At 39.5% G+C, this 26,905-nt stretch overlaps 1 protein-coding gene across 1 annotated transcript in view; it reads left to right on the top strand.

Moving 5' to 3' along the window:
• Nucleotides 1-25,923, top strand: part of LOC124143394 (cerebral peptide 1-like) — a 50,880-nt gene extending 24,957 nt beyond the window's left edge. Inside the window, exons 2-3 of the mRNA XM_046512364.2 lie at nt 1,837-1,947; nt 25,593-25,923. Of these exons, the coding sequence (XP_046368320.1) occupies nt 1,837-1,902 (66 nt within the window). The 3' untranslated portion in view covers nt 1,903-1,947; nt 25,593-25,923. The remainder of the gene's footprint in view (nt 1-1,836; nt 1,948-25,592) is intronic.
• Nucleotides 25,924-26,905: the final 982 nt, after the last annotated feature.

Raw genomic sequence — 26,905 nt, 5'->3', positions numbered from 1 at the left:
CCGCTGGCATACAGACCGTCAAAACAGGGCAAGTATGAAAAAGGTTCAGTGAGTAGACAGTAACAGATGTAGCACTAACATTTTGTTTGGGTTCTCCGACAACCTGAAATAATCACACAAATTGTTTTGAACTTCGGCAACGGCGCAAATGACGTTTGGCTCCTGTAAGTAATGGATGTTTTCAATAATGTGTTATTTGGACACACTTATCAAAGACCGTGTAACACGGAGGGCTTCGTCGAATGTCAGAGACAGTTCCGTGTAATTGACTGTTACACACACTCTGGATTTCTGTCAATATTAGACACACAATTCTAGTTTATAAATACCTTCCTAGGCTTTGTATAAGAGAGTTCTGTCTTTCCGGAAGGGAGCCCACGCATTATACGTGTCAACAGAAAACGATAGGCGTCAAACGATGCATTAACCTGTTTGGGAGAATATCTGGTATATTGGACAATTTGCGTTTTTCACCAACAGGGCATGCTATACCCGTACTTTATGGATGTGAGAGAGCTCTGGGGATTGAAATGATAACAAATTCGACAGAGCATTATCGTAACCTTATGACGAAACCATTAAAGGAAATTCGATTGAGCTTTTTTGTAACACAACCCTTCGGTAAACTTAACCTCGTCATGCAGACAATCGCATGACAACATCACACGTCAATATTTTGACTAACCTGTTTGAATTTGTTAAAGATTTACTCGTTGTGTTTTTGTTGGGGTTTATGATTTATATATCAATAATCTTCAGAAAATGATACATAATATTATGGTTAAGGCTTCCACATTTTTGGTCAAAGTTAAAATGATGGTCCGTATTCCAATAAGTGAAACCATTCTTCAGATGTTCGATTCTAGAAGTAATTTGAGCATAAGAAATAACAATAAAGTGGGTTTTGCCTTAATCTAAACTATGTGTCACTGGGAAATATGGTGGGCTAGATGGCCAAAGGCGTCGGAATTTGTGTCTCTTGTTAGTGCCAGGATTCACAGATAGCTTCTTCGAATCCTATGTTCGATCCGGTTGTAACCCTTGGTCCATCATTGCATGTAGAGTAAGCTAAACGGATTAAGTTTTATGAATTATGCCGCTTCAACCCTTCTACCTGAAAGCAACTGATATGCTGTAATAAACAGACTGATAAGAAACAATGTACTTCGAATTCCTTGCGTTGATTAGTTGTGTTTCTGTCAGTCGACAGTCGATATATATATATTAGCAATGGATGCACTGCATATGCATTGTCGATCCTAACCAGTTGTTTGTTTTATCAGTAAAAACCTAGGTAATCTTTGTTATGAGCTGATATCATAAAACCTTCAAATTATTGTATAAAATATCACGTATTATTGTACAAGTATTGCTTGTTCTAACAATATTCTATTTAGGACATTATGGTTTAAAACACTTCGTGTGACCATCGTACATGTTTTAGAAAGAAGCGCAACACGAACCTGTCTCATTTCAACTGTATCCCCGCCTTTACGAAAAACAAATTAACTTAAAAACACAACCTGGAAAATGCATATCCAAACACCAAATACGTTATCTTGTCAAACAGTCCACAAAGGCTCAACAGAAATGTCAACGGAGCCTCAGATTAAGCTATGAGAGAAGTAAAAAGACCACATCAATAAAGGGGAAGAACCGTTTTTCTGAGGCAGCCTAGTAGCAATTAAATCTATGAGTGACAGTGGGAACGTCTGTGGTCTCACAAGACCAATTGCTAGGGATATCCAGCCACCTGCTCTAGGAAAAGCGCGTCCAAACAAGGCATCTCTCTATTAAAGCATGATACTCTGTTAATAAGTGTGTCTTTCATTTCAGGCTGAGGCAAGAAGAATTCTAGAGTGCGGAAGCAAATACAATGGAAATGATGTCCTTCGGAAGTGAGGAGAGAGATACCATTGGGTCAAGTCGTTCATGCATACGTCTGAGGTACGACCCAGCACCTTGAAAGAGGCTTATTTCTTCTAATAGCCGAACGCAAAAGCATATCCAAGCCATTAAAGCAGTGAGACATCACCTGAGATCGCTATCAATGACTCCAGATACCCTTCAATTACTTTCTGTGCAGACATGATGTAATTCGATATGACATCGTGAAGACATTTTGTGTGACTGATAACCAATAGACTAATTAGAGAAGAACTATTGTGCAATTCTTTAACTTTGAAACGTAACTTTAAAATTTAAACGTCATATTATATTTAAAGATCTTGAAAGTAATATCTTGTCAATGAATACTGTTATGTGATAAAGTATTTTAAAGCTAATGTGTGTGTGTCTTTTAAGATGTACGAAATTGATTATATATATTTTCTTTCTATATGTTAAAATAAAATAAAAATATTGGATTCTTTCAAGTAATTTTTCTTCTATGGAGGAGATGAGATAACTGCCTTGGTTGAAAAGTTTCAGAATCTCCTGAGCTTATATGGCTCTAGAGAGGATAGAAACACAAAGAAAAGGCGACATTCTGAATCAACTTGTCGGAACTGAATGTAATAAAACCTCGTTATATTATAGTCCGGAAATCTTGCCTTCCGAACAATCAGCCATATACCTCCAAAGAACTATTGCTTCGTATCAATGGGTTGTTAATCCAGAAATCTGTTAATCAAGATCACTTCGCTTGGTATAGTACGGTCCTGATGAACAAGATTTAACTGTACTTTCAACTCGTTCGTGAGTTTTATCGTTCTGGAGATTAATGGCCAGGAGGCCACAGAATGCGGGGTAAAGTAACTGCCGTCCATAACAAGGACTCGAATTAGAACAATTCTGGTACTGAAAGGAGTCTTGTGAAAATATTCATCATTCATCAGGCTATGCCCTCAGCAGAGTAAAAAAAACATGATAACATATTAATCATTAAAATAGTCTGATGTAGAAGACCCTTCCTAGATATGGAGAAGAAGTACATATATGGTAGTTGGTTCCCAATATCAACATTATCAAAATACTGTTACACCTTGTCAACTTCACATACTCAGCATGCATCTACATATACTCCATTATTTACACATACCTGTCTACACACACTCCGTCTTCCAAACACTCCGTCATCAACACACACTTCGTCATCCACACACACTCCGTCATCCACACATACTCCGTCGTCTACGCACACTCCGTCATCCACACACACACACACACACATCATCCACACACTCCGTCTTCCAAACACTTCGTTATCCACACACACTCCGTCATCCACACACGCTCCATCATCCACACACACTCCATCATCCACACACACTCCGTCATCCACACACACTCCGTCATCCACACACACTCCGTCATCTACACACGCTCCATCATCCACACACTCCGTCATCCACACACACTCCGTCATCCACACACGCTCCATCATCCACACACGCTCCATCATCCACACACTCTCCGTCATCCACACACTCTCCGTCATCCACACACTCTCCGTCATCCACACACACTCCATCATCCACACACACTCCGTCATCCACACACACTCCGTCATCCACACACACTCCGTCATCTACACACGCTCCATCATCCACACACTCCGTCATCCACACACACTCCGTCATCCACACACGCTCCATCATCCACACACGCTCCATCATCCACACACTCTCCGTCATCCACACACTCTCCGTCATCCACACGCTCCATCATCCACACACTCCGTCATCCTCCACGCTTTGTCATCCAGACACACTCCATCATCCACATACTCACACTCCGTTATCCACATACACTCCGTCATCCACACACGCTCCGTCACTCCACACTCTTCGTACTCCGTCGTCTACACACCCCCCGTCATCTACACAATTCAGCACCCACACACAGAGTGACATCTCTACACACTCTGTCGTCTGCAAACGCTCCGTCCGTCATCTACATACACTTCATCATCTTCACACAGTGTCGTCTACACATACTCCGTCATCTACACACACTCAGCACCGTTATCTACACACACACTCTGTCGTCTACACACAATGCCATCCGCACACATGCCGTCATCTACACACACTCCGTCATCTGAACTGAACTTTTAACTTTTTTTACACCCAGGCCGCTGTCAGCGGCATCAGGGATACAAAATTATTTCATTAACATAATACATATACATATAAATATAGAATAGATAGAAAAACATCTTTGCCGAGCATGCATGCATGTTTATACAGATTCACAAGAGTAGCAATATATGTGCAATTCAGTAAGAGGGAAAGCTACTTGACAGGTTTAAACAATGACATGATTATTTTACAAAATTTGGACAGTGTTCTCAATGTTCCTAATCGTGAACATCAACACACGCTCCGTTATGTACTCACACATCATCACCTAAACACACTCCGTCATCTAATACACTCCTTCATGCACACACACTCCGTCATCCACAAACTTCGTCATCCACACACACTTCGTCATCTACGCACACTCCGTCATCTACGCACAGTGTCATCCATAGACACTCCGTCATCTGCGCACACTCCGTCATCCACACACTCCTTCATCTACACACACTCCATCACCCACACACTCCGTCATCTACACACACTTCGTCAACTACACACACTCCGTGATCCACACACACTTCGTAATCTACACACTTCATCATCTACACACGCTCCGTCATCTATACACCCTCCGTCATCTACACACACTCCGTCATCTACACACAGTATCATCCACACACACTCCCTCATTCACACACTCCTTCATCTACACACGCTCTGTCATCAACACACACTCCGCCGTCTACACACTCCATCATCCACACGCTCCGTCATCTATGCACACTTCGTCATTTACACACAATTCGTCGTCCACACACACTCTGTCATCCTTGCACACTCCGTCATCTACACACACTTCGTAATCTACACACTTCGTCATCCACACACACTTCGTTATGTACACACTCCGACATCTACACACACTTAGTAATCTACACGCTTCGTCATCCACACACACTTCGTTATGTACACACTCCGTCATCTACACACACTTCGTTATGTACACACTCCGTCATCTATGCACACTCGATCATCTATGCACACTCCGTAATCTACACATAGTGTCATCCACACACACACTTCGTCATCTACGCACATCCCGTCATCCACACACACTTCGTCATCTACACACAGTGTCATCCACACACACTTCGTTATCTACACACTCCGTCATCTCCGCACACTCAGTCATCCACACGCACTCCGTCATCCATTCTCTTTCACCTACGTACTTTCACCGTCATCTTCACTCCCTGCCATTTACGTACTCTGTGTCATCCATCCACACAGCATGACATTTACACAGCCCAATCCTGTCATCTACACACCGTCTTTTATCTGGACACTCTTATTTTCATTGGGGTATGGATGGCCCTGACGTCTAAGGCACCGCACTTCCCTCCTTGTGAAGATTTGCATCCCTTAGGTATGCCGGGAATCTATGATCTTTGGTTCGAATCATGATTATGCTTCTAGGTTTTTATCAAAGTGGTAAATATCTAAGACCTGCATCACTTCGTGTTTACCTCCCTAAGCGAGCTACGGAGATGATACTCAAAGAAGCGTTGAACTTAAATATCTCCACACACACTCCGACATTTTAGACACCTGAAGACACACCCCGTCACACAAACACACTCAGTAATGTACACACCCCGTCATCTATACGCTCTTTCATCAACACGCTGTCATTTACACACACTGTCATTTATACCCTCTTTCATCAACACACTGTCATTTATACACTCTGTCATTTATACATTCTTTCATCACTCTCTGTTACCTACACACCCTGTATCATCAACACACTTTCTGTCATATACATTGTACAAGTCTTCTGTCACCGCCTCCGTCATATGATAGGAAGCTCATTTGTCAGAAGAAACGTTACAGTTAGAATTCTAACAAGTAGATTGATTACGTGTTTACATTACATAACGGGGTGTGGACATTGGACATATTTACTTGTTCAAGAGAAACCAATCCGAGGATTAAGTGTCATCACAACGTTGTGTCTGGGGAATATGAATAACTCACTATTCTATAAGGTTTGGTTCATCAAAAATGATCCAATGAGGGAAAGTAGTGATTCACATATTCTGTTGGTAACGACTCCGTATTTACTACTTTAGGTATACAAATTCTGTTTTAATAATTAAATCATAAATCATTGGTTATTCCAGCGTTGGAATTCAAGGTTATAACCCTGAAGAATGTGTATTTTGTCAAGAGAAGTCTCTGAAGATATAATATACCCCAATGCATTACACATCCTTGCAAAAAATATTTAGTGAAATTTTGCACAATGCTGCTGATTTGACATTTGAAGGAAAGGTGGTTTCTATCATTGTCCAACACTCCACTCTTACCACATCAGGAAGAACAATCAAGCCTGCAACAAGACACATCAATTAGTAAGTGAATCGTAGTACGACTCCAATTTGGTTATAACCATTGAACAGTAGTCCGTTGTCATGGAAACTGAACAATGCAGGTCTCTATAGATAAACCTCCAATCAATTGGAATAAATATATCTGTGTTTTGTAGGATCTCGCATGAACATCCTGAGTTGACATTTAAAAGTTGGTGTATTTGTATCACCCAAACGCGCTCAAGGTAGCCTATGAGCACACCTGTTTTTGTGAAACGTACTGGTCATGATCAGCCAATAGATATTCATCTTGGTAATGCAATGCCATAACCACTGAGTTGTGTATCTTTCGTCAGAGAGGCCAAAGTAGCAAGTTCAGCTAGAAAGTTTAAAACCATTGAATTTCGGTTCCTGAAAGGACTACACAATGTAATTTTCCTTCTGTAAGAAATACAATGGCTCTTTGGAGGAATCTCGAATAAGAAGATACAAGGTATGGGTGTGTGTTACTCAGCTGCGAATACATATTCCATATAGTTCTCTGGAAATGAGATCTATGCTGTTTTACAAGTAGGCTTATGCCTAGATTTTGTTACACGTAAGGAAACCCTGATCCCTTGTGGAAACAAAACCGACAAGCATAAATCCGTGAAGGAGGGCTCGGCTTAAATAGCTGCTGCGTATATATCTATCATTGATTTGTGGTTAAGACGAACTATTAATATACAACAGCGTAAAGTTTACGTTTCCTCAGTTTTGGACCTTTCAAAAATACCACTGGCTATGAAATGTCCATTCACGATTTTCATCACCAAACAAAACCAATCTTCGTATGTTCCTGCATCGAGTGATTGGGTAAACATAATAATTATAATAAAATAGAAAAGTCTACTTTGGCATATCCACTGGCGTTAGATGGACCCTTTAAATATATGTGCAGAACTCGTGCAGATATGTGTCTTAGACGTGTCAGGGTGGCCAGGCAATGGTTTCGAATCGTAACGATTGGAATCCTGTGTCTTTCGGTGTCCTCTATCATTACTTTATAGTTTCAACAAACAATGGCGCGCCTAAGACCCGCGGGCTTTCCGCTGCACGTCATTGTAACTGATATATTGTTTAGAGCGGCGTTAAACCAAACTCGCTCACTCGCCATGGACACAATTCTCAAAATAGCTAAATGATAACTTTTTTCAACGTGTAAGATTTTAAAAATTAGCCAAATTCAAATAAACAATACACCTTTAAATACATCTGGATTAGTCGAACTACATCCATTCAGGTTCAACAATTAATTCCTGTTTTGTACAAAAGACGCTACAATTTATAGCCCTATTGTAAGATAGTTTCACAGGCACATTGCATATCCAGTTATGGGTGGTCCCAAAGATGTGGGGCCACACCAACAGCAGCCAGACATGGTACAACTACTCACGAGGAAATATTTCAGGAATAAACAGAAAATCTATTCACGTCAGCAAATACTTTTACCGAACATTCCACATCGGAGAACGGTGTTATGATTTAGCACTTAAATGACATCATCAAAAGTGTGTGTTTTGTGTCCGGAGATAGTCAAGTATCCCTTTGATATCAGGAATCGGTGTGCAGTATTACATATGGAAATTTGGCGATATTTATTTCATTGAATGCATAAACGAAATGTTTCGTAAAATGGTTGCTGATTTATCTTAAGAACATTTCAATGGACATTGTATGCATCAGTGGTCAAGTACAATTATACATATCACATGTACCATTGTCATAGTATCTCCCATTTCAAACAGTTTATGGCCAAGGAGTATCTTAAATTAAACGTTTTATATAATGTTATTTAATTCCTATTCTCAGTCATCTTTTAAAATACTACAAGAACCCAAGCATACAATACGCACGTTCATGTATGACAGCTGTGGCGTTCAATACAATGTACACATATGTGCTAGACATTAACCTTCGTAACATGTAAGTATAGTTGAAAATCTATTTTTTATAGAAAAATCATGAACAAGTTTGTAATTGCTGACCATACAATTGTTTTGTTATCACACCTCTGTTTAATTAGGCCAAAACACTGTTTTTTATACCGTTGACTGCATGAACACATCGACGTATGAGACACGTATTCGACTGTGATATAAGCGAGGTCCCAATGATACATAAACATGTTACCGCAAGGTTTGACGTCTTATGTAATTAGTGATCTGAATGCCCGGATTTCGAGGTTGCTGCAGTTACTTACTAGGTGGATTTATACAAAGTATGAATACTGCGATATCATCATCACTATATGTTTATATACTGGCAGGTTGTGAAGTCTTACGAAGTGATAAGGACATATATATAGTCTTATTTTCTATTACACAGCTTCTGTATTATGTAAGACTTTGACCTCTGTCGCGTCATTACAAAACAAGGTTAAAAGATGGTACTTGTTGTTACCCTCCCTGATATTAAGGGGATAAAAAAGACTCGGAGTCAGTATACTGTCTGAATGGGGTATCCTTGTTAAACTGCAGCATGATATCTCGGTGATTCAGCACCTTCAAACCGGCATTAGTCCGGACTTCGTTTTAATCCATTATAATGTCAGACTATTTATTCCGTAGACCGTGATCGGAACGACAGAGCGCAAGTAAAAAGCACAAGATAACTTTCAACTGATATCTGAAAGTATTACACATCATTTGAATAATTCGACGGAAACAATATCACTTGGTCGGAGTGATCGTTTCAGTTTGAAATATGATGTGGACATGACAGAATGCCTTGGCATCAAAAGATGGTGAAATGCAATTGCTGGAAATAGCACGTTTTATGATTCTGTCAAGATTAATGTTATTTCTACAATAGTGTTGACGCCAGGTTGTAATATCCGGCGATTTTATTGCAATTGTAATTATGTGTTAAGTGAGGTGGCCACATCGTGCTGAGAGCTCCAATGATGTATAATAACAGAGTTGGAATATAATGCCACAGAACAATATAAGATACCAACGACGAAGTATGAAGATCCCTTCTCAATAGCAGAACATTTCCGCACAGCAATTATAGCGTAAACGTCGGGCTGCCTGAAAGGTTCCATTCGCGGTAATTGAGGCTCCTTCGAGAGAAACATGCGTGTCTAGATTGTCGTTTAAAAACGTCCTTCGACTTGGATCGAATTTATAGTTTGATTCCATCATTATTAACAAAAGCAAATGATCGGATGGGGCGATTTGTTCCAAAAATTCAATTAGATGTTCGCCCCCATCGGCTTCAGATGAAACCTAAAAAAAATGATCGTGAATAGGATTGTACCGCTTGGGATACTAACATATGATCCATTGTATGTAAAAACAGTCTGTTAACAAGCCGTAGGTTTTATTGACAATGTCGAATCAGGTCCAAACATGGATTTCGTATCCCATGAGACCAGGCTATTCATTGATCATTTGAGTGGATTACCTTTCACAAGGGTGTGTTAGAAAGAGATATTTGGACGGTCCCCTAAGGACGGGATTTTACTCTAGTGCCTTTCTCGTGGATTAGCCATTTCACTGGCTGAATTAGAAGCCGGGGTTTAGTGCACGGAGGAATGTTTTGGATGCATGTCTGCTGTTCACTCTTGGGAAACCGAAGCGTTTACATCAAGTTTCATCGATTCGGGCTAATTTGTGTTCTTTTTGTATTATTGCATTTAAAGGACTTGGAACTCTCTTATCTTGAATTTTTTATACGAAATGCGAAGATCTGAGTTTTTATTTCGATTGCTATTAAAGGACTACTTTCGCATGTGTAGTTTTTTATGCACATTGTGTCTCGATAATCGTGACTTTTTAATGGAATGCAGCATCTTAAGTGCTGGTCTAAAACGAGATGCTCATATTTTAAAATATCTTTCTCCTCTTTAGAAATGTTTTGAAAAAGAGAAGGGTAGATTAAACAGAATGCAAGTCCCATTAGATGCACTTGTGGTCAGCAAATGTATAACTCAAATATTGTCTTAATTTATGTCAACTGTCATAGGCAAAGCTGTGCGCTGATGGGAAGTTTCAGAAACATATGATTTGCTTATCACCGATTGCATGGCTGTTGGGGTAGCCTAGTCGTTAACGTTTCAACGGGTTCTATTCTCCATATGGGTACAATGTGTGACCCTTGGTGTCCCCCGTTGTAATGTTGCTGGAATGTTGCTTAAATAAAGCGACAAAACCCTGTCCATATACTGTAGAAATCTCTGCCTAAAGCAGAGTCGATTGTACGACTCCGACTATATCATGAGCATGTGTTTATGAATCACCATCAAATAGTGATGACATCAGGTTTTGTATCTCCCAAATTCTGAAATGTAAACACCAAAGGCTGGAGTTGCTGGAATGTAGCTCGACATGAAGGGAAAGTTGACTATTTAGAACGTTCAAGTCACCCCTCTTGTCACACAAGAGAGTGGTTGTCACCCTGATCTTTATGCACAGATCTAAATATGAAACAGATGAGGCGGTCTCTCTGGTCTTCTATATTTCTAGTTCAGGTGGGTAGACTAGTGGAAGGGAATTTGCTATTTGATTGTTTTTGAACGATTTCAGACCAACGATATACCTGAAGTAGTTAAACGTCTTGGCCAAATGACCTTGTTTTGACCTTGCCAATCCGAACAGAAATTCAGATTCATATGCATAAAGAAACAGATCTACAAGAAGAAGATCACAATTGGTGCCCATGGGGATGCCTACTTCTTGTCTGAACGTCTTACCCCAAAATGCCACGTAGATGTTATCAATGAGGAGGTTAGCATGTCACATATTATTTTCTCAGTAAACTTCTGTATCTGTGTTCACCACGTGATGTGACAAAAGCCCCGTGGATCAGAGAATGAAGTGTTACCTTGGTTTGTCATGTGGGATAGTGGTGTACAGAGTTAAAAAATCAAATGTTATGACAGAATGGAACTTGGTTTGTTTTTTTCGATTGCAAAAACTCAAGCAAATCTTTTGAGTTTTTGAGAATCCAAATGATATGAATTCCATTTCTCTGAAATACTTTCTGTGAATATAAAGAAAGTTATTCCTTGATTATATTAAGGATTATGGTCAGTCTTTGAGACAGGGATTTGATGGACCCAGCAATATATCTCGCTTTGTACGGATTTTTATGGAACTTTGGAATTCGGTACAAAAGAGGAATGGACATGTCTTCAGGTTTTAGAGTCAAGTCAATAGTTGACAGTATTGATTTATGGTTTTAAAACAAAGTAAAGCATCACTCACTCGCTCACTCACTCAATCACATGTGACCATGGACTTACCGTTAAACAAAACATATTGTAACGCCAGCCGAAATGGAAGGACTGTACACGTAACACACTACTTTGGCCGTTATGAAGATGCATGTTGTGTTATTATCTAACTAAACAAGCGACAGGTCTGTTTGTGGTGAAACATTTCAAAAACATGTTCTGCCTTGCTATGACGCAATGTATTGCGCAACCCGAACATTCAACAATTACGAAGACGAGTTCAGCAAGTCCAATCAGCGCATATGGACATTTGTGAGAATATAAACAATGCGCACCTTGCACATTTGCTGCGAGTGTAATTACATCTGTACACTTCAACCCACACACTTTGTGATAATCTCTGTGATCACGTAGCTACTGAAAAACACACATCTTAAATTCATGTACATGACCGCTGAAGCTAATCACATTTCCCCTATGTCAGACAAACAGTGCTGTGTAAATGAAAGGACAATAATATACTGTAGGACATCACAAGGTATCTCAGCTGTTCTCGGAGATAGAACATCAATAAATATATCCTTCTGTCGGATTATGGTGAAGCTAGGTTACAGGACCAGCGTAGGCCTGCCTGCTACGTTAAGTGCAGTGCTGTATTGGTAGTAACATTATGAATCCGTCATGAGATTTATCTAATGAATTGCACATGGTTTTACGACTTAGTATGCCACTCTTTCTCTGGCAACGGATAGTATAATCTCTAAATCTACATGTTCTTCCTATGAACGACCCAGCTGTGTGACCCTAGTTTGTACCCAAGGGAAATCAACAACTTTTGCACGACCTGCAAGGATTGAAAAGGGCGTATTTTAAAACTGGGAAAGTTGGCTGACTAATCACTTTTGGAATGGTGACAAGGCCGTACTTTAAGTGATACGTTATCAGTAAGACCATCGATATTATTGACATGGAGGTATAATCATGTCTTCGAATGGCATTTAGAAGTGAATTCACATGCGGGAGTGGATGTCAACTTCTTTATTCTAATAAAATAAGTGGACATTCATATATTCTCTCTCTATCTCTCTTATTCACAAACGAGAGAGAATATGTGAATGTCAACATCCTTTTTCTTATAAAAAAAAAGTTGACATCTATGTGTCCCTCTCTCTTATTATTGTGTTTTGTAGGCAGATTTCACCATCACATTTAAGCCATAAAAACTTCATTCAATTATATATTTGTTAAAGTGTACATGTGACGATGTATTTTACTCGCGTATTTTATTATGTGAAGAGGAAAATAACACATATCTTACATAGTCAAATCCCAGATAATAAGGATAATGTACTTAGTGAAGTTTTATTATTAATGTGATTTAGAAATAACGTGTAAGACTATTTGAAATACCATTGTCCCTCAATGTACAATGTGAAATGCGTTGGACAATGGAATGGTTCAGCTCTCGCTTATAACGATTAGATGCAGGCTCGATTGACGGTTTCATTTTGCAACCTTTACAGAAATTGTAAATAAGGAGAAGTCAGTAAAAGTTATTGAAGCTGTGATTGCAAATGGTGTATACCACTTAAACTGCATCTCCCTTAACATCATGCCGTTTCATACTGCGTCAGGAACATGAAGACATCGGTGATGATGAAAGTTGTTGTCGCCAATTAATGATGTTCCCGATCCAGTTCCAATCAAACCAATCTAGACGAATAGATGATATCAGGGTTTCCATCTTTAATATGTTGCAGTTCCTATCTCTCACTAGAGTTGGCTTCATCTTTATTCGCTTAAATATAATCCCAACGAATTCATGCGTTAAATACCGGAGGTGTTTCTTTTAGAATTTGCTGTGTCCAAAGCGCAAAACAATTACGTTGACAAACATATGCAATTGATGAAAGAGAAAGAATTAATTGTACAAGTTAAATATTTGTAATGTCACTGTTCAATATACTGAACTACCCTGGAATGATTAAATAAAAGCGAGAAACCCCTTTACATAACGACAAGAAATCTCTGCTAAAAGAGTCGATTGTACGCTTCCAACTGTATAACGGGTAGCCTAGTGGTTAAAGCGTTCGCTCGTCCCGCCGAAGACCCGGGTTCGATTCCCGACATGGGTACAATGTGTGAAGCCCATTTCTGGTGTCCCCCGCCGTGATATTGCTGGAATATTGCTAAGAGAGGCGTAAAACCAAACTCACTCACTCACTCACTCCAACTGTATAATGATCATGTGCTGATGAATCACTATCAAATAGTGATGATACAAGGTGTTCTCGAAAAGCCGATCGAGTCCTTCCCCTTCGGTGGCAAAAACACATGCAAAGGCAAATCAGTTATTCACCTGAAAAAAGACGGGAACATACGGTGGGGAATTGCATAACTTTTGTCACCGAAGAGTCAAATTTGGAAATGTTCTCCACATGTCTAACCATCGAAAAATCACTGAGGTCTTGAATGTTTAACCTTCAACAAAGTCATGCTTCTTTTAAATAATCTAACATGACAATAGCGGAGTCATCTCAACTTGGTGAAATTCTAGCCTATTTATATAATATCAAACGTGTGTAAAATTTGTACGAAATGCTCTAACAGTGAGTTGAGTTGAATAATTTTCTCCACTATATTGCCTTCTACGTCCAAAGGAATTTGTTTCGTCGGTTAATCTCTGTCAAAACCACTCATGTCATGTATAATGTCAACTGTATTGCAAGACAATCTTGATGTACGTGTATTAACACCGTCGTCGTCCTCTGATTAGCCATGCCCCGTGATAGCAATATAGAACCTATTGCAACTCAGTTATGTGGAGACAATCGTGAATGTAGTCCCACAACTTAGACACATAATTGTGGAACGTTTCACTTAAATTGTTGTCCCAACGCAAGCCACGAACAATTAACTGCTCAAACAAAGGAAATATTACAAATTACGTCGTTCAACATTATAGTAGTTTTTTTCCTCTGAATTCAGTGACCTGTCCCTGAAACTCTGTTTAACGTTTATTTCACTGCCTGAAGTGGTTTCAAGCGATTTAAGACTTCTTTTACACAGCCACAAAACCATTTCCATAGTTATAAGAAATCTCTGCCAAAATCAGTCGATTGTACGATTCAGAGTATATCATGAGCATGTGTTTATGAAATACTATCAAATAGTGAAGATACCAGGTGTAAGCGAAAAGTCGAGCGTACCCTGTCCGTTTAAAGCAAATCTTTCCACTACGTACAACTGTTCATCACAGTTTTATTCGTTGATATCTGTCGTTGCACCGTATCATCTAATGAGGCGCTATAGATTCGTATTTGTCTTGGAGCAGTATAGATATGATTAGCTTGTGTGACATTGATCACAGGACATGTCAATCAAGGGATGCTCATTTCCATACAGCCTTCCTGTTTGTCAGAAAGCAAATAGTCGTTATTTATGTGTTTCGTTGATCTTCGAAATCGAATATTTAAACAAAAAACGTAGGACGCTAAACAAAACAACTTCAATTTCATTTTCATGAGTTCGGACATTATATACCATACGAATGGAAAATGGTTCATATCATGTTCATAAAATCAGAAACAACATGCATTGAATGCATGCTACAAAAGGTAAAATCGCAGATAATATCCAGAAAAACATCAAGGTCTTGATTCTAAATCTATTCTAAATTTAACAGCAGCAAATTGAGACATCACAATTAGTTTAAGTGTATAGTCTTACTCGACGCACCACATTATTGGAACAAGAAAAGGCATAGACTAGTTTCAGGTTGAGCAATATTGGCGTTGTCTGATTTGAGAGCACTATTGTTACAGTCTGGGATGGAGCTACATGTAAGGTTGCATTGACACAATGTCGTGGCACGGTTCTTCAATTATGTCATAGATTGGAAACTCGTTACACATAACAGGAGGGATGCCATCATACCCATATGATGAATGGTGATGGATGGTCATAGGCTACAAACAAGATGACAGATAATGAACATGTGTTCCAAGACCAAAGATGACGTTCAATTATGAAACATGGAGTCATGATTTTGTGATCGCATCGGGAAATGCAGATTTAAGACTCCTTGAATTGGCACATATGACATTGTTGCAAATGGAGCGGCAGTTTCTGAAACAGCTTAAAAAAAGACGAAATTTTATGTTTTCTAATACCGGTAAATATGGTAAGTTTATGATAATGGTCTGGAACTGCCGTGAGGAAAAAGTATAAGGTTAAAATGAAGCAATGTAATAACACACCGCAATGTATGACGAGGCACATCAAGGCGACCGTAGAGAATGCATAGTACATTACACCACAACAAAACAGTTTTCATGAGGGTTTCATGAAACAATAAAGGCAAGCAGTTAATTTTCACACGTTATAGTTATGTCCTTTCAGTGTGATTACCATCGTTAATGACATTGTCAACACAAATTAATTAATCTTTTATTCACATTAAACACAGGGATAATGTGTTTCAATTTCATAAATTCCATATATAACGTCAAAATCAGAGAATAACCAATTTCAATACATCCACCGAACAGTAAAAGGCAAAATAGTGGTACGAATTATATGAATGGATCACTGAAAATCAGTTATGACACCAGGTGTTCGCGAAAAGGGTGAGTATGTCCTGCCCTAGCGTAACAAACAACGTCTTATCCATCATTATAACACCCACTTCCTGGTAGTATCCAGGATATACTTTCACGTCAACCGCAACGTATATCAGCACCAGAGACAGACCTATAGTCAGAGTAAACAGTGTCTTCCCAATCATTCCCAATATTTCTTCTTCTCAATAGCATCAACATCGAAATGGACATTGCCTCGGCATCAGTGTGAAATGCGTATATATACACGTATGCAGATAATGGACATTTTCTTCTCGAGTAGACATGCTGGACATGGACTTGGACTTCGAAATCAATATCTTTTTCTCTGTATGTTGGTCGTAAAGTTTCTTGTGAGAACGCAGGGTGTCCCACAGGTGCTTATGTTCTCAGTAATGTTTATTTCAGTGATATAACAATATGCTTTTCTCGCGGTGTCGAGGAGACTCTCATTTAAATGCGTTTTGGTGGAAGGAAAATCCATATTTGCGTAGGATGCATTACAGATAAAGAAGCCGTGTTGAGTATTAGATTTATAGTAGTATTTGTATAATCCGACTCTTTGTGACAATCGGCTAATTGTGTCATGGCACACACTCAACCCTTCAGTAATCCGTTACATTTTCAAATCCAACTATTTACTGCTCCAAAGGGATTCATTTTGGACCTAGTTTGCTTTATAAGCCTGATACTGAATTTAAACGCTATTCATCTCAAACGAGCGGACATCTTAAACGCTTCGTGTAAAAAAATTGAATAAGAAGTTTGAGTCGTTAAAATGGTTTAATATCGTAATCAACATTTGGCGAAATATGTGACAGAGTGTCTTCTTTGGCGTCAGAGATGTGAAATACATCAGGCGGAATGAGTCATAAACGGAAATAACTGAACGTAGCTTCTAACACCTCCGCCAATTATTTTCCGAAACACAAATGCCTGGCACCGTTGACTCCGTCATGGACAAGGAATTCAACGTGTTCCATATCTTTGCATCCATCATCTAACCATGCCACAAAAGCCAATGTCAGAACGTAAATCAATTTGTAACACAATATGATTACCATGTATTCGTAGGTTTTCAGACAGTGACATGAAAATACAGGGAAATTGAAATTGGTAAATCACTGATCTTCACTACACTGACTATTATCTATAGAACGTGAAACATCTATGTCATGAGATATACCACAACGAACACAAAATGACAACATACATGTAGTCAAAGCATATACTGACAACTGAAACTAGGTGTTTAATATCCGTGAATGAGTGTACAGTAAACTACGGTTATAACGAACACGCTTATAACGAACTGACGGATATAACGAACTTACTTTTTGGTCCCAACTACTTGCTGTAGTTATGCTGTGTATGTACTTATAACGAACTACGGTTATAACGAACTAAAATTAGTAGTCCCTTTAAGTTCGTTATAACCGTAGTTTACTGTAATTGCTTAAGGTGTCTGACATTTGTTTACGTAACAGTTTGTACTTTCTCCTGTGAGTATCAAAAGTTCGTACAGCTCTGTTCGCTGTGTTTGTAGAAACGTTTGGGCACAAACAAACAGAAAGATACACCTTGATGAATCACCTTAGAGTGCGTGAGTGAGTGAGTTATAATTTAACGTCGCATCGGCATTATTATTTTAGCCATATAGCGACGAGACCAAGCATATATATACACAATTAAGTTATTTATGCAATGTCATATTTAAAAACAATTGATGAAACATATGAGCATAAAAATATCATTAATACAGTTTAAAACACGGGCTATAGGCCACCAGTAACCAAAGCTCGGCCACCTCGCTGGGGATCATGGGGACTTTCAGTACTTCTGCTTCCTGCATGATACCCTAGCAGGATTTACGTCATCACTTTAGCCACTGGTGGTTGTGCACACTACTCATAGAATCTCCCTCACTGTGTAAAGTTTGGTTCCTGGGTATGTCAGAAAGTTAGGTTCGAATGCCAGATTCTCCCTGATTGTGTTTCTGAGTTCGCCAGGCACACACCCGAGTCTGTGAGCTTCACCAAAGCAGTAAACGTCTAGTATCTGCATCACTTAGGGATTTCCTCCCACATGAAGTTGATGCTTCGTGATATAAATGAAATACTGTTCAAACCATTCTCTTTTAACTTACTCATTATTGATGGTTCCGTTAAATTGAGTTGAGTTCAGTTAAGTTGACTATTAGAAAGTTGAAATCATGATCCCTCTTGCCATGCCGTCTTGTGGAGAGTTTCTTTTTTATCCCTTTGAATCTTTATGCATAAATATAAATATGAAGTAGATGAGGTCTTCTTTATTTCAAGTTCTGGTCGGTCGGGGAGCCTAGTGGTTAAAGCGTTCGCTCGTCACGCCGAAGACCCGGGATCGATTCCCGACATGGGTACAATGTGTGAAGCCCATTTCTGGTGTCCCTCGCCGTGATATTGCTGGAATATTGCTAAAAGCGGCGTAAAACCATACTCACTCACTCACTCAAGTTCTGGTGGGTAAATCAGTCGAAGGGACTTTGCTCTTTGTCCCTTACGAAATCAGATCAGCAACTTATACCTGACGATTAAGCCAAACTTCAATCAAGCATTTTGCCAATCCGAGCAGAAATTTAGTTTCACATGCTGCAAAATAAATATCAGCAAGAAGGGGACAGTTGATGTCCATCGGGGTTTCTCCTTCTTCCCTAAACATCTTATCCCCATATGTGGGCTGGTCAAACAGTTCTGAGTCTGACTAACTTTCAACTATTGGCCATAACAAAGTGAACTTGTCAACGTAGTATATTATTTGAGTAGTTCATTAAAAGTGTCTGTTGAGGCCGTTTGTATATTAGTGACAGCCAGTTAGACGTCAAAGGGGTCACGATGGCCACAGAAATGGAAATGGAAAAGTTAATGACTTTAGAGAAAAGTACCCACTAAGAAATTCATGACCGCATGTCACAAGTATATTGGGATAAGTGCCCTATTCCACTATTAAACGTTGGGCAGCTATGCTTAAGGCTGAGAGAACAAGCCTTGATGTTGACCCTAGGTATGGACGTCCCTCAACTTCCATCAATGAAGATTCCATCAAGGAGACAGAAAAGGTTATACTGTAAGATAGACGTATTACCATTGCTGAACTTGAGGAAGTCTGGATCCTTTGAAACTATTATTCATGAACATTTACAGCTCGTTGGGTGCGAAAATTTCTTAATTCTGACCTTAATTAGGGAAAACGAACTGACATTGCCAGAGAAAATTTAGAGCTAATTGAGGAGGATTTTGTCAAATTCAAAAAGAGTTTAGTAACGGGTGGTGAAACAAAGGTCTACCACTATGATCCCGAGTCAAAACGTCAATCCTTAGAGTTGCACCATTCCACTTCTCCGGCACCAAAGAAATCCAAGTCTTCAAGATCAGTGAAGAAAGTAATGGCCACTGTATTCTTAGGTGCAAAGGGTGTGATCCTTGTTGATTATTTAGAAAGTCAAAAGACGATTACCGGTGCCTTCTATGCTAATTTGCTTCATCGCCTCAGAGATTCTATCAAAGAAAAGCGGCGAGGAATGCTGTCTGCTGGAGTTCTACTACTTAATGACAATGCCTCTTCTCACACCTCTAGACTTGCAAAGGTTGCTGTGCGACAATGTGGGTTGGAAGAGCTTCCCCACCCTCCTTACTCACCAGACCTGGCACCAAGTGATTTTCACCTGTTTCCTTAACTGAAAGATTACCTTCGTGGAAAGCGCTATGACGACACGATGACCTCAAAGCTGCCGTTAATGGGTTTTTCAGGGTGCTTCAGAAAACGTCTTCCTGACTGGAATCGAAAAGGTTCACTGTCGTTATGAGAAGTGCATTGAAAAGCAGGAAGATTATGTCGAAAAGTATAATTAAAAACACTTTCACAGTTGTTGGGTTTTGTTTGTTAGGCTTAGAACTTTTTAACCAGCCCTCATTTAAATCAAATGTTTTGACAAAATTGATCTTGGTTCTTTTCCGAGAAAGCGCAAAATTCGAGCAAATCCTTTGAGTTTTAAGTAATCCACATGGTATTAATTGTCTAAAATACTTTCTGCGAATATAAAGAAAGCCCTTCCTTGATTATGGTGATTTTGTTAATAGGTGGTACATTTGCTTGAACAAGCAATATAGTTCCCTTTGTATGGACTTTTATGGAACTTAAAAATGGACATGTAGGATTTGTGGTTTTGGCAGAATTCTTCCTCACTCAAAATTCTGGCCTTATATTTGTTCAATTAATGTAGAGCTGCTTACATATAATAGTTATGATGTTGAGGCCATGTACAAATATCTTGAAAAACACCTGCCTTTACCCCCCTCTCTGGAAGCGCAGGTATCGTTAAGAGATTGTTAGAATGTATCAGTGCTTGAGTGTATGCTAAAGTTTAAACAGAAATTCTACATGCATTGTATCTTTTAACACACAAGTGAGTAATGCATCACTAACACTCTTCCAAAGGATATTAAGTATCTCATGTTTTCCCCCCAAGCAACGTGAATTCAAAACAACCTCATGCCTCTTCCCTTCACTGTTTCTAAGCTGGTTATCTGGAACGCAGTTCCCCGAAAACAGGTGTATAATGTCAAATTAAGTCAATTCAGTTCCATCATGATTCTATGAGATATTGACTATGTGAAACAAGATGTTATCTATCACATCTGTGCACACGGTAATGGTGAATAATGACGACAAAGCAATTTGATTCCCACCCTTCAGTTATACACATTGGAAAAGCAACTGAATTCATGGACCAATTGCTGTCGTAAACCCGAACCACACACTTTTTTAATTGGGGCAAGGGCGTTGCTAGCAATTAAGAGACAAAAATGAAATTGACAAATAGCGTAAATGAATTGCCTTCGAGCCATAGGAAAGCAATACGTGAAACGGCGTAAGAAGACACCGTTTGGAAGTAAATGATTAGCTGCTGTTTTTTTCTTGACATGATACAGTGTTGGAAAGACGATAACAAAATGGGCAGGAGAACCATGGCCTGAGAGGTTGATACGTTAGTGTGTCGTTTCCAGATCCTATAATGATTATAAAGGGGAAATCCGTTTACCATTCTTACAACAACGTCACTGAAGAATTAAATTACCGTTTTTTATCAGATTGTTATGTAAATTTGAATAATGGGATAACGTTTTTCTGAGAGATAAAATTACACGTAATGTGGATTTCTGAAAAGTTTAATGAAATGATACCATCCGTTCCTTTGTTTTTTGTTAGCAATTGAATTATAAATTAAAAAGCCATATCACTTATTTTCCCATGAATGTGTTATCTCGCGGTTGATCACGTGTTTTTTTTTCATGAAAATGAACGATCCTTTGCATGCATGTCAGATATGGTGTCCATCTCTGTGCACATCTATCTTGTCATCTCGGCCTTTGCACACGGCACGCGGATCATGTTAAGGCAACTGTCACGCCCACTGGTGATCAATAATCATTGATATCGCTCGTCTGATCAGCCAGAGTCAATTTGTCGGTAACCTGTTTAACCCCGGACACTGGTGTGTATCAACAGTTTCTCGTCGAGTTATCGACCAAATGCTAGAGTCGTCTTGCGGTGGCTCACACGATCGTGTGAGAGTTCGCAAATGTATCGATGGGTTCCAACTTAAATAATGTCAGAAAATCGTCCTGTCTTTAATGTCATTCCGTTGTGAACACATCCAATTCAGTCGGTCTTTCTGTCAGATCACACCGTGGTTAAAAATTCTGATTGTGAAGATAGTTAACGCTATTTCAATGTTCAGCTCCCAACTTTCCCAAAGTTTTAATATATGTGAACAAGTTCTATAACTGGTGAAACAGTGTTATGTGTACATATAACAAAGTTGGTTGGTTGTTTAACGCCACACTCAGCAATATTCCATCCATATGACGGCGGTCTGTAAATAATCGAGTCTGGACCAGACAATCCAGTGATTAATATCATGAGCATCGATCCACGCAATTGGGATCGATGACATGCATCAACCAAGTCAGCGAGCCTGACCACCCGATTCCGTTAGTCGCCTTTTACGACAAGCATAGTCACCTTTTACGGCAAGCATGGGTTGCTGAAGACCTATTCTACCCCGGAATCTTCACGGGTCATATAACAAAGTACATCGAGTATACTGATAACCATTAAAAAATGAGCGTAATGCGTACGGAGAAGGATGGAGGGTGTTGGGCGTAGGGCGTAGGGCGTAGGGCGTAGAAGGAATAGAAATGTTTTGTTTTTGTTTGTTGTTTAACGCCGCAGTCAGCAATATTTTACCTATATATATGACGGCGGTCTGAAAAAAAAATCGAGTCTGGACCAGATAATCCAGTGATTAACACCATGAGCATTGATCCACGCAATTGGGATACGATGACATGCATCAACCAAGTCAGCGAGCCCGACCACCCGACCCCGTAAGTCGCCCCCTACGAGAAGCATAGTCACCTTTTACGGCAAACATGGGTTGCTGAAGACCTATTCTATCCGGGATGTTCACGGGTCTTAATATAAATGTTTGACGTCCACGTACACGTATTTGTTGTTTCACGAACACCTGATATCATCACTAATTGTTTGTGATTTATAATCACATGCGTGTGATATAGTCGGAACCATGCAATGGAGCTTTCTTAAGTTTATGGAAATGGGTTTTTCACGTATATTTACATACTGGTTAGAAACAAAAATGATCTTTCTTACATGAGTTTTTAATTACGTGTCAACCTACAGAAGAACTTTAAAATTATTTTGTTAAATAATACCTTCAAATGTTTACAGTGTACCTGCACAGTTTTGTTTGCTTTTGTTACCCTTTGCGATTATTGACACTGGGAACTACCGATTAAAAGAACGCGAACAAGGGCAGGTGACTTTTGACTCAAAAGTCCACGCGATCGAAATTTAGCAACCAGCCTCTTCTTCTCGTCATTAGTAATTCTGGAAACGCCTTGTGCAATGATTAAATTAGACTCTTTTCTGATGAGACGAATTTGAGATCGCAACGTTCATTTATTTCCATTTGTTACAAATGATTGCTTCTAAAGTAGATGTCCAAATTGAACTTGATTTGTGCGCAATTAGGGAGAAACATCTGTTGTCTTTATGAGTTACAAACGCATGGAGATATCATATGTCATCACACCTTTCAAAAATACTTCAATACTCAAGAAAGACACTGGTAAATTGAGACAAAATGGTTGACACGTGAACGAGTTGATATGTTCAATCATATAAGGTTTTAGTGTAAGAAGACGACTCGGTATATCACATATGACGTCAGTGAATAGTGATCACTCCGTCTTCGCCAGATGGAAATGTTCTTCAATATGAGATTGAGGTATGTCCTTCAAGATTAGTTATAAATCGACAATGGATGATTCATGATGTGGCGCCATATTGGTGAAACTGAGTGTACATTTAACTGCAAGAAACTCTAATTTTACAGATATAAATAGACTTGAGCGCAATGTATCACTGTCAGCTTTTGATTCATGTTTATTCATCGCTGGATGTAGTTTGGTAATCAGTTATAATTACAGATCGGTCCAGGGACTACATGTCGTTGATATTATAGAACATTTCCATATCCTTGAACTCTTTTCTCTTTAACAATTTCATGAACATAAAATGCGTTATAACTCAGTAAAGCCTTCAAAACGTTTTATGGTGTACATGAGGAGGACATTCCAAGTCTGACTCATCTGTTACAAGAATAATGTCAGATGCAATTCCGTATTTTGACTTGTACCATATTTTCCCGTGTTTTTGCAGGTGAACAATTGACTTGCCTTTGTATGTGTTTGTGACGGGTGCCACCGGTAGGGTAGGATACGCTAGTGTCATGTTAGACTTTTTAAAAGAAACATGAGTTTAATGAAGGTTACAACATTCAAGGCCTCAGTAAATCTCAGCTCATGATATAGTCGGAATCGTATTATCGACTCTGCTCTTGGCAGAGATTTTATATAAATATGGAAAGGGTTTTGTGGCTTTTATTCACTGAACGTAGTGTCCTTAGTAATAGTTACATCTCTAGCTTTAAAGGTTCAGCACAATTGAACTCAAATGTCATCTGAAGTTTTAAATTTCAGGTATATTGATGATATGATGTAACAATGTTCACATAACCAATTCCCTTCTACTGATTTACCCACCTGGACTAGAAATAAAGGAGACCAGTGAGACCGCCTCATCTAGTTCATATTTTGATTGATGCAGAATATTTATAAAGATTCAGAGAAACAAAACACTCTCCACAAGACTGTATGACAAGAGGGATGACTTCAACATATCCAAAAGTCAACTTTCCCTTCATGTCGAACAATATTCAATTAGCTCCAGCCTTTGGTTTCTATATTTCACAATTTTGGAGGTACAGTCGAGCGTGCTCTTTCTACCAAGGTTTCAAAGAGCATCATATTACTCTTGCCCAAAGTTGGTTGATCAGGGTTACAACATTCGAAGCCTTTTTAAAGGTTGCAACATGTTTAATGGTAATCATGTGGAGGACATTTCCAAATTTGACGCATCATTGGCAAGTATGGTTTTATGCCGCGTTTAACAATATTCAAGCAATATCACGACAGAAAACACCAGAAATGGGCTTCACACATTGGGGAGTCGTATTAGGACCTTCGACGTGATGAGCAAACGTTTTAACCACTAGGCTAACCCACCGCCCCGAATCAGCAACGATCCACGCGGGACACGATGACTCGCAATTAGCCAAGTCACCGAGCCTAACCATCTGGTCCTTTTCAAACGGTTCATACATGTATTTGGTAGAGGGAGTGTTTCAACATTCAAGGTTACTGTGACACTGCATATTGAGTGACTGAGGGGTGTGTTCCAGTGGTTTCTGGCTAAAATGTCCAGCAATATCACGGCATGGTATAACAGAAATGGGCTCCGTACATTGTACCATTGTTGGAAAGGGAATCCGTGCCTTCGGCGTAACTAGAGAACGCTTTTACAATTATGTTACCCCATCGCCTCTAACAAAGCGTACTGGGCAATGAAATAACATAATCATATTTATTACAGTCATGGGTTGTATTTAATCGATATAATTAATGGTATATCCCAATACGACAACAGAATTATGTTGCTTTCATGTGAAATATTGATTTATATCCAAAGGTATGGGGTTCGGTGTGGCGTGGGCCGGGTTCAAGTCCCCACATGGGTAAAATGTGTGAAGCCCATTTCTGGGGTTCCCCGCCGTGATATTGGTGGAATAAGCTGCCTACAACCAAACTCACTCACTCACTCACTCTAAAGGTAACAGTGTGCGAAGTATTTTGAAATCACATTCGAAGGTTTAATACTTACTTTGATTTTTTTTCAGGCTGGGAGATCAAAGGTCAAGATATGAAAGGAGTTTGAGATGGTGATCGACTGTTTAAACTGGCTGCTGTGGTATCCTGTCGGATGTTCCCAAACACGTACCTGATACTATTCTTTTCAAATCCATACACAAGACTCTACATAGCTGCTAAACCAATAGAAATCAGAAAGGAATTACTTTGAAGAAGATGTAAGAAACAAATGGACTTTCCCAGTACCAACTGCTCAAGATTAAGCTGCTATTTCACTGTGTTCGTTGCACTGATGTTCTGTGTTCTTATTGTTGCATCGCCCTGTTGAGAGGAGAGGAAATAAACAGTTCGTACCTCGAACTCTGTTCTTTGCTTACTGAGTGAGTGTGGGGGCGGTCGGGTAGCCTAGTGCTTAAAGCGTTCGCTCGTCACGCCGAAGACCCGGGTTCGATTCCCGACATGGGTACAATGTGTGAAGCCCATTTCTGGTGTCCTCCGCGTGATATTGCTGGAATATTGCTAAAAGCAGCGTAAAACCATACTCGCTCACTCACTGAGTGTGTGTGTGCAGGTTTAACGCCGTTAACAATGTCTCAGTTATATCGTAGCGTGACTGCGTGTGGAAAGAAAGGTCAAAATGACCAGGTCGACGACGTTTAACACCTTGGTGACACGCGTGCGCGTGTGTATGGCGCTCACAGACCAAACGAAATCAAGGTGGATCTGGGATGCGAACCCAATCTGCAAATTGCAGCGCCTTAGACCACGGAGTCATGTGGTCTTAGTGTTAGCTGAATTTATACTTTCATATGGTCACATAAGACTCATGTTGTCTATTCAACCAAGAATTATCTATCGCCCAGAATGCTAGTTTAATAATAAAAGCAACAAACACCATTTCATAATCATAACAGCTTTTGGCTATAAGCATAGTAGTCAATCGTACGATAACAGCTATAAAATAAGCATGTGATTTTTTAATCTTGATCAAATAGAGATCAAATTAATTGTCGCAATACGTTGAGCGTATCCTGCCCCTCCGGTGGCACCTGTCACACACATGCAAAGACAAGTCAAGTAATAGCTGACATTATACGGGAACATATGGTACAAATCAAAATAGTTGAACTGCATCGGACATCTTCGTTTTGGGATTAATCGGAGCTGAGAATGAGTGATAGGCCACCTATTAAGATACATAGCATAGAAACATATATCTTAAGGAGTTCAGCGTCCACCCGGAGAGCGGAAGGTCCGGGGTTCGATCCCCGGCCGCGTCATACCAAAATACGTTAAAAGATGGTACTTGTTGTTACCTGTCTGGCGCTCAGCATTAAGGGGC

The sequence above is a fragment of the Haliotis rufescens genome, unplaced genomic scaffold, assembly GCF_023055435.1.
Source record: "Haliotis rufescens isolate VD_foot unplaced genomic scaffold, xgHalRufe1.0.p SCAF_12, whole genome shotgun sequence".
In the NCBI taxonomy this organism is placed as follows: Eukaryota; Metazoa; Mollusca; class Gastropoda; order Lepetellida; family Haliotidae; genus Haliotis; species Haliotis rufescens.
This window is presented reverse-complemented; position numbering and strand designations above follow the sequence as displayed.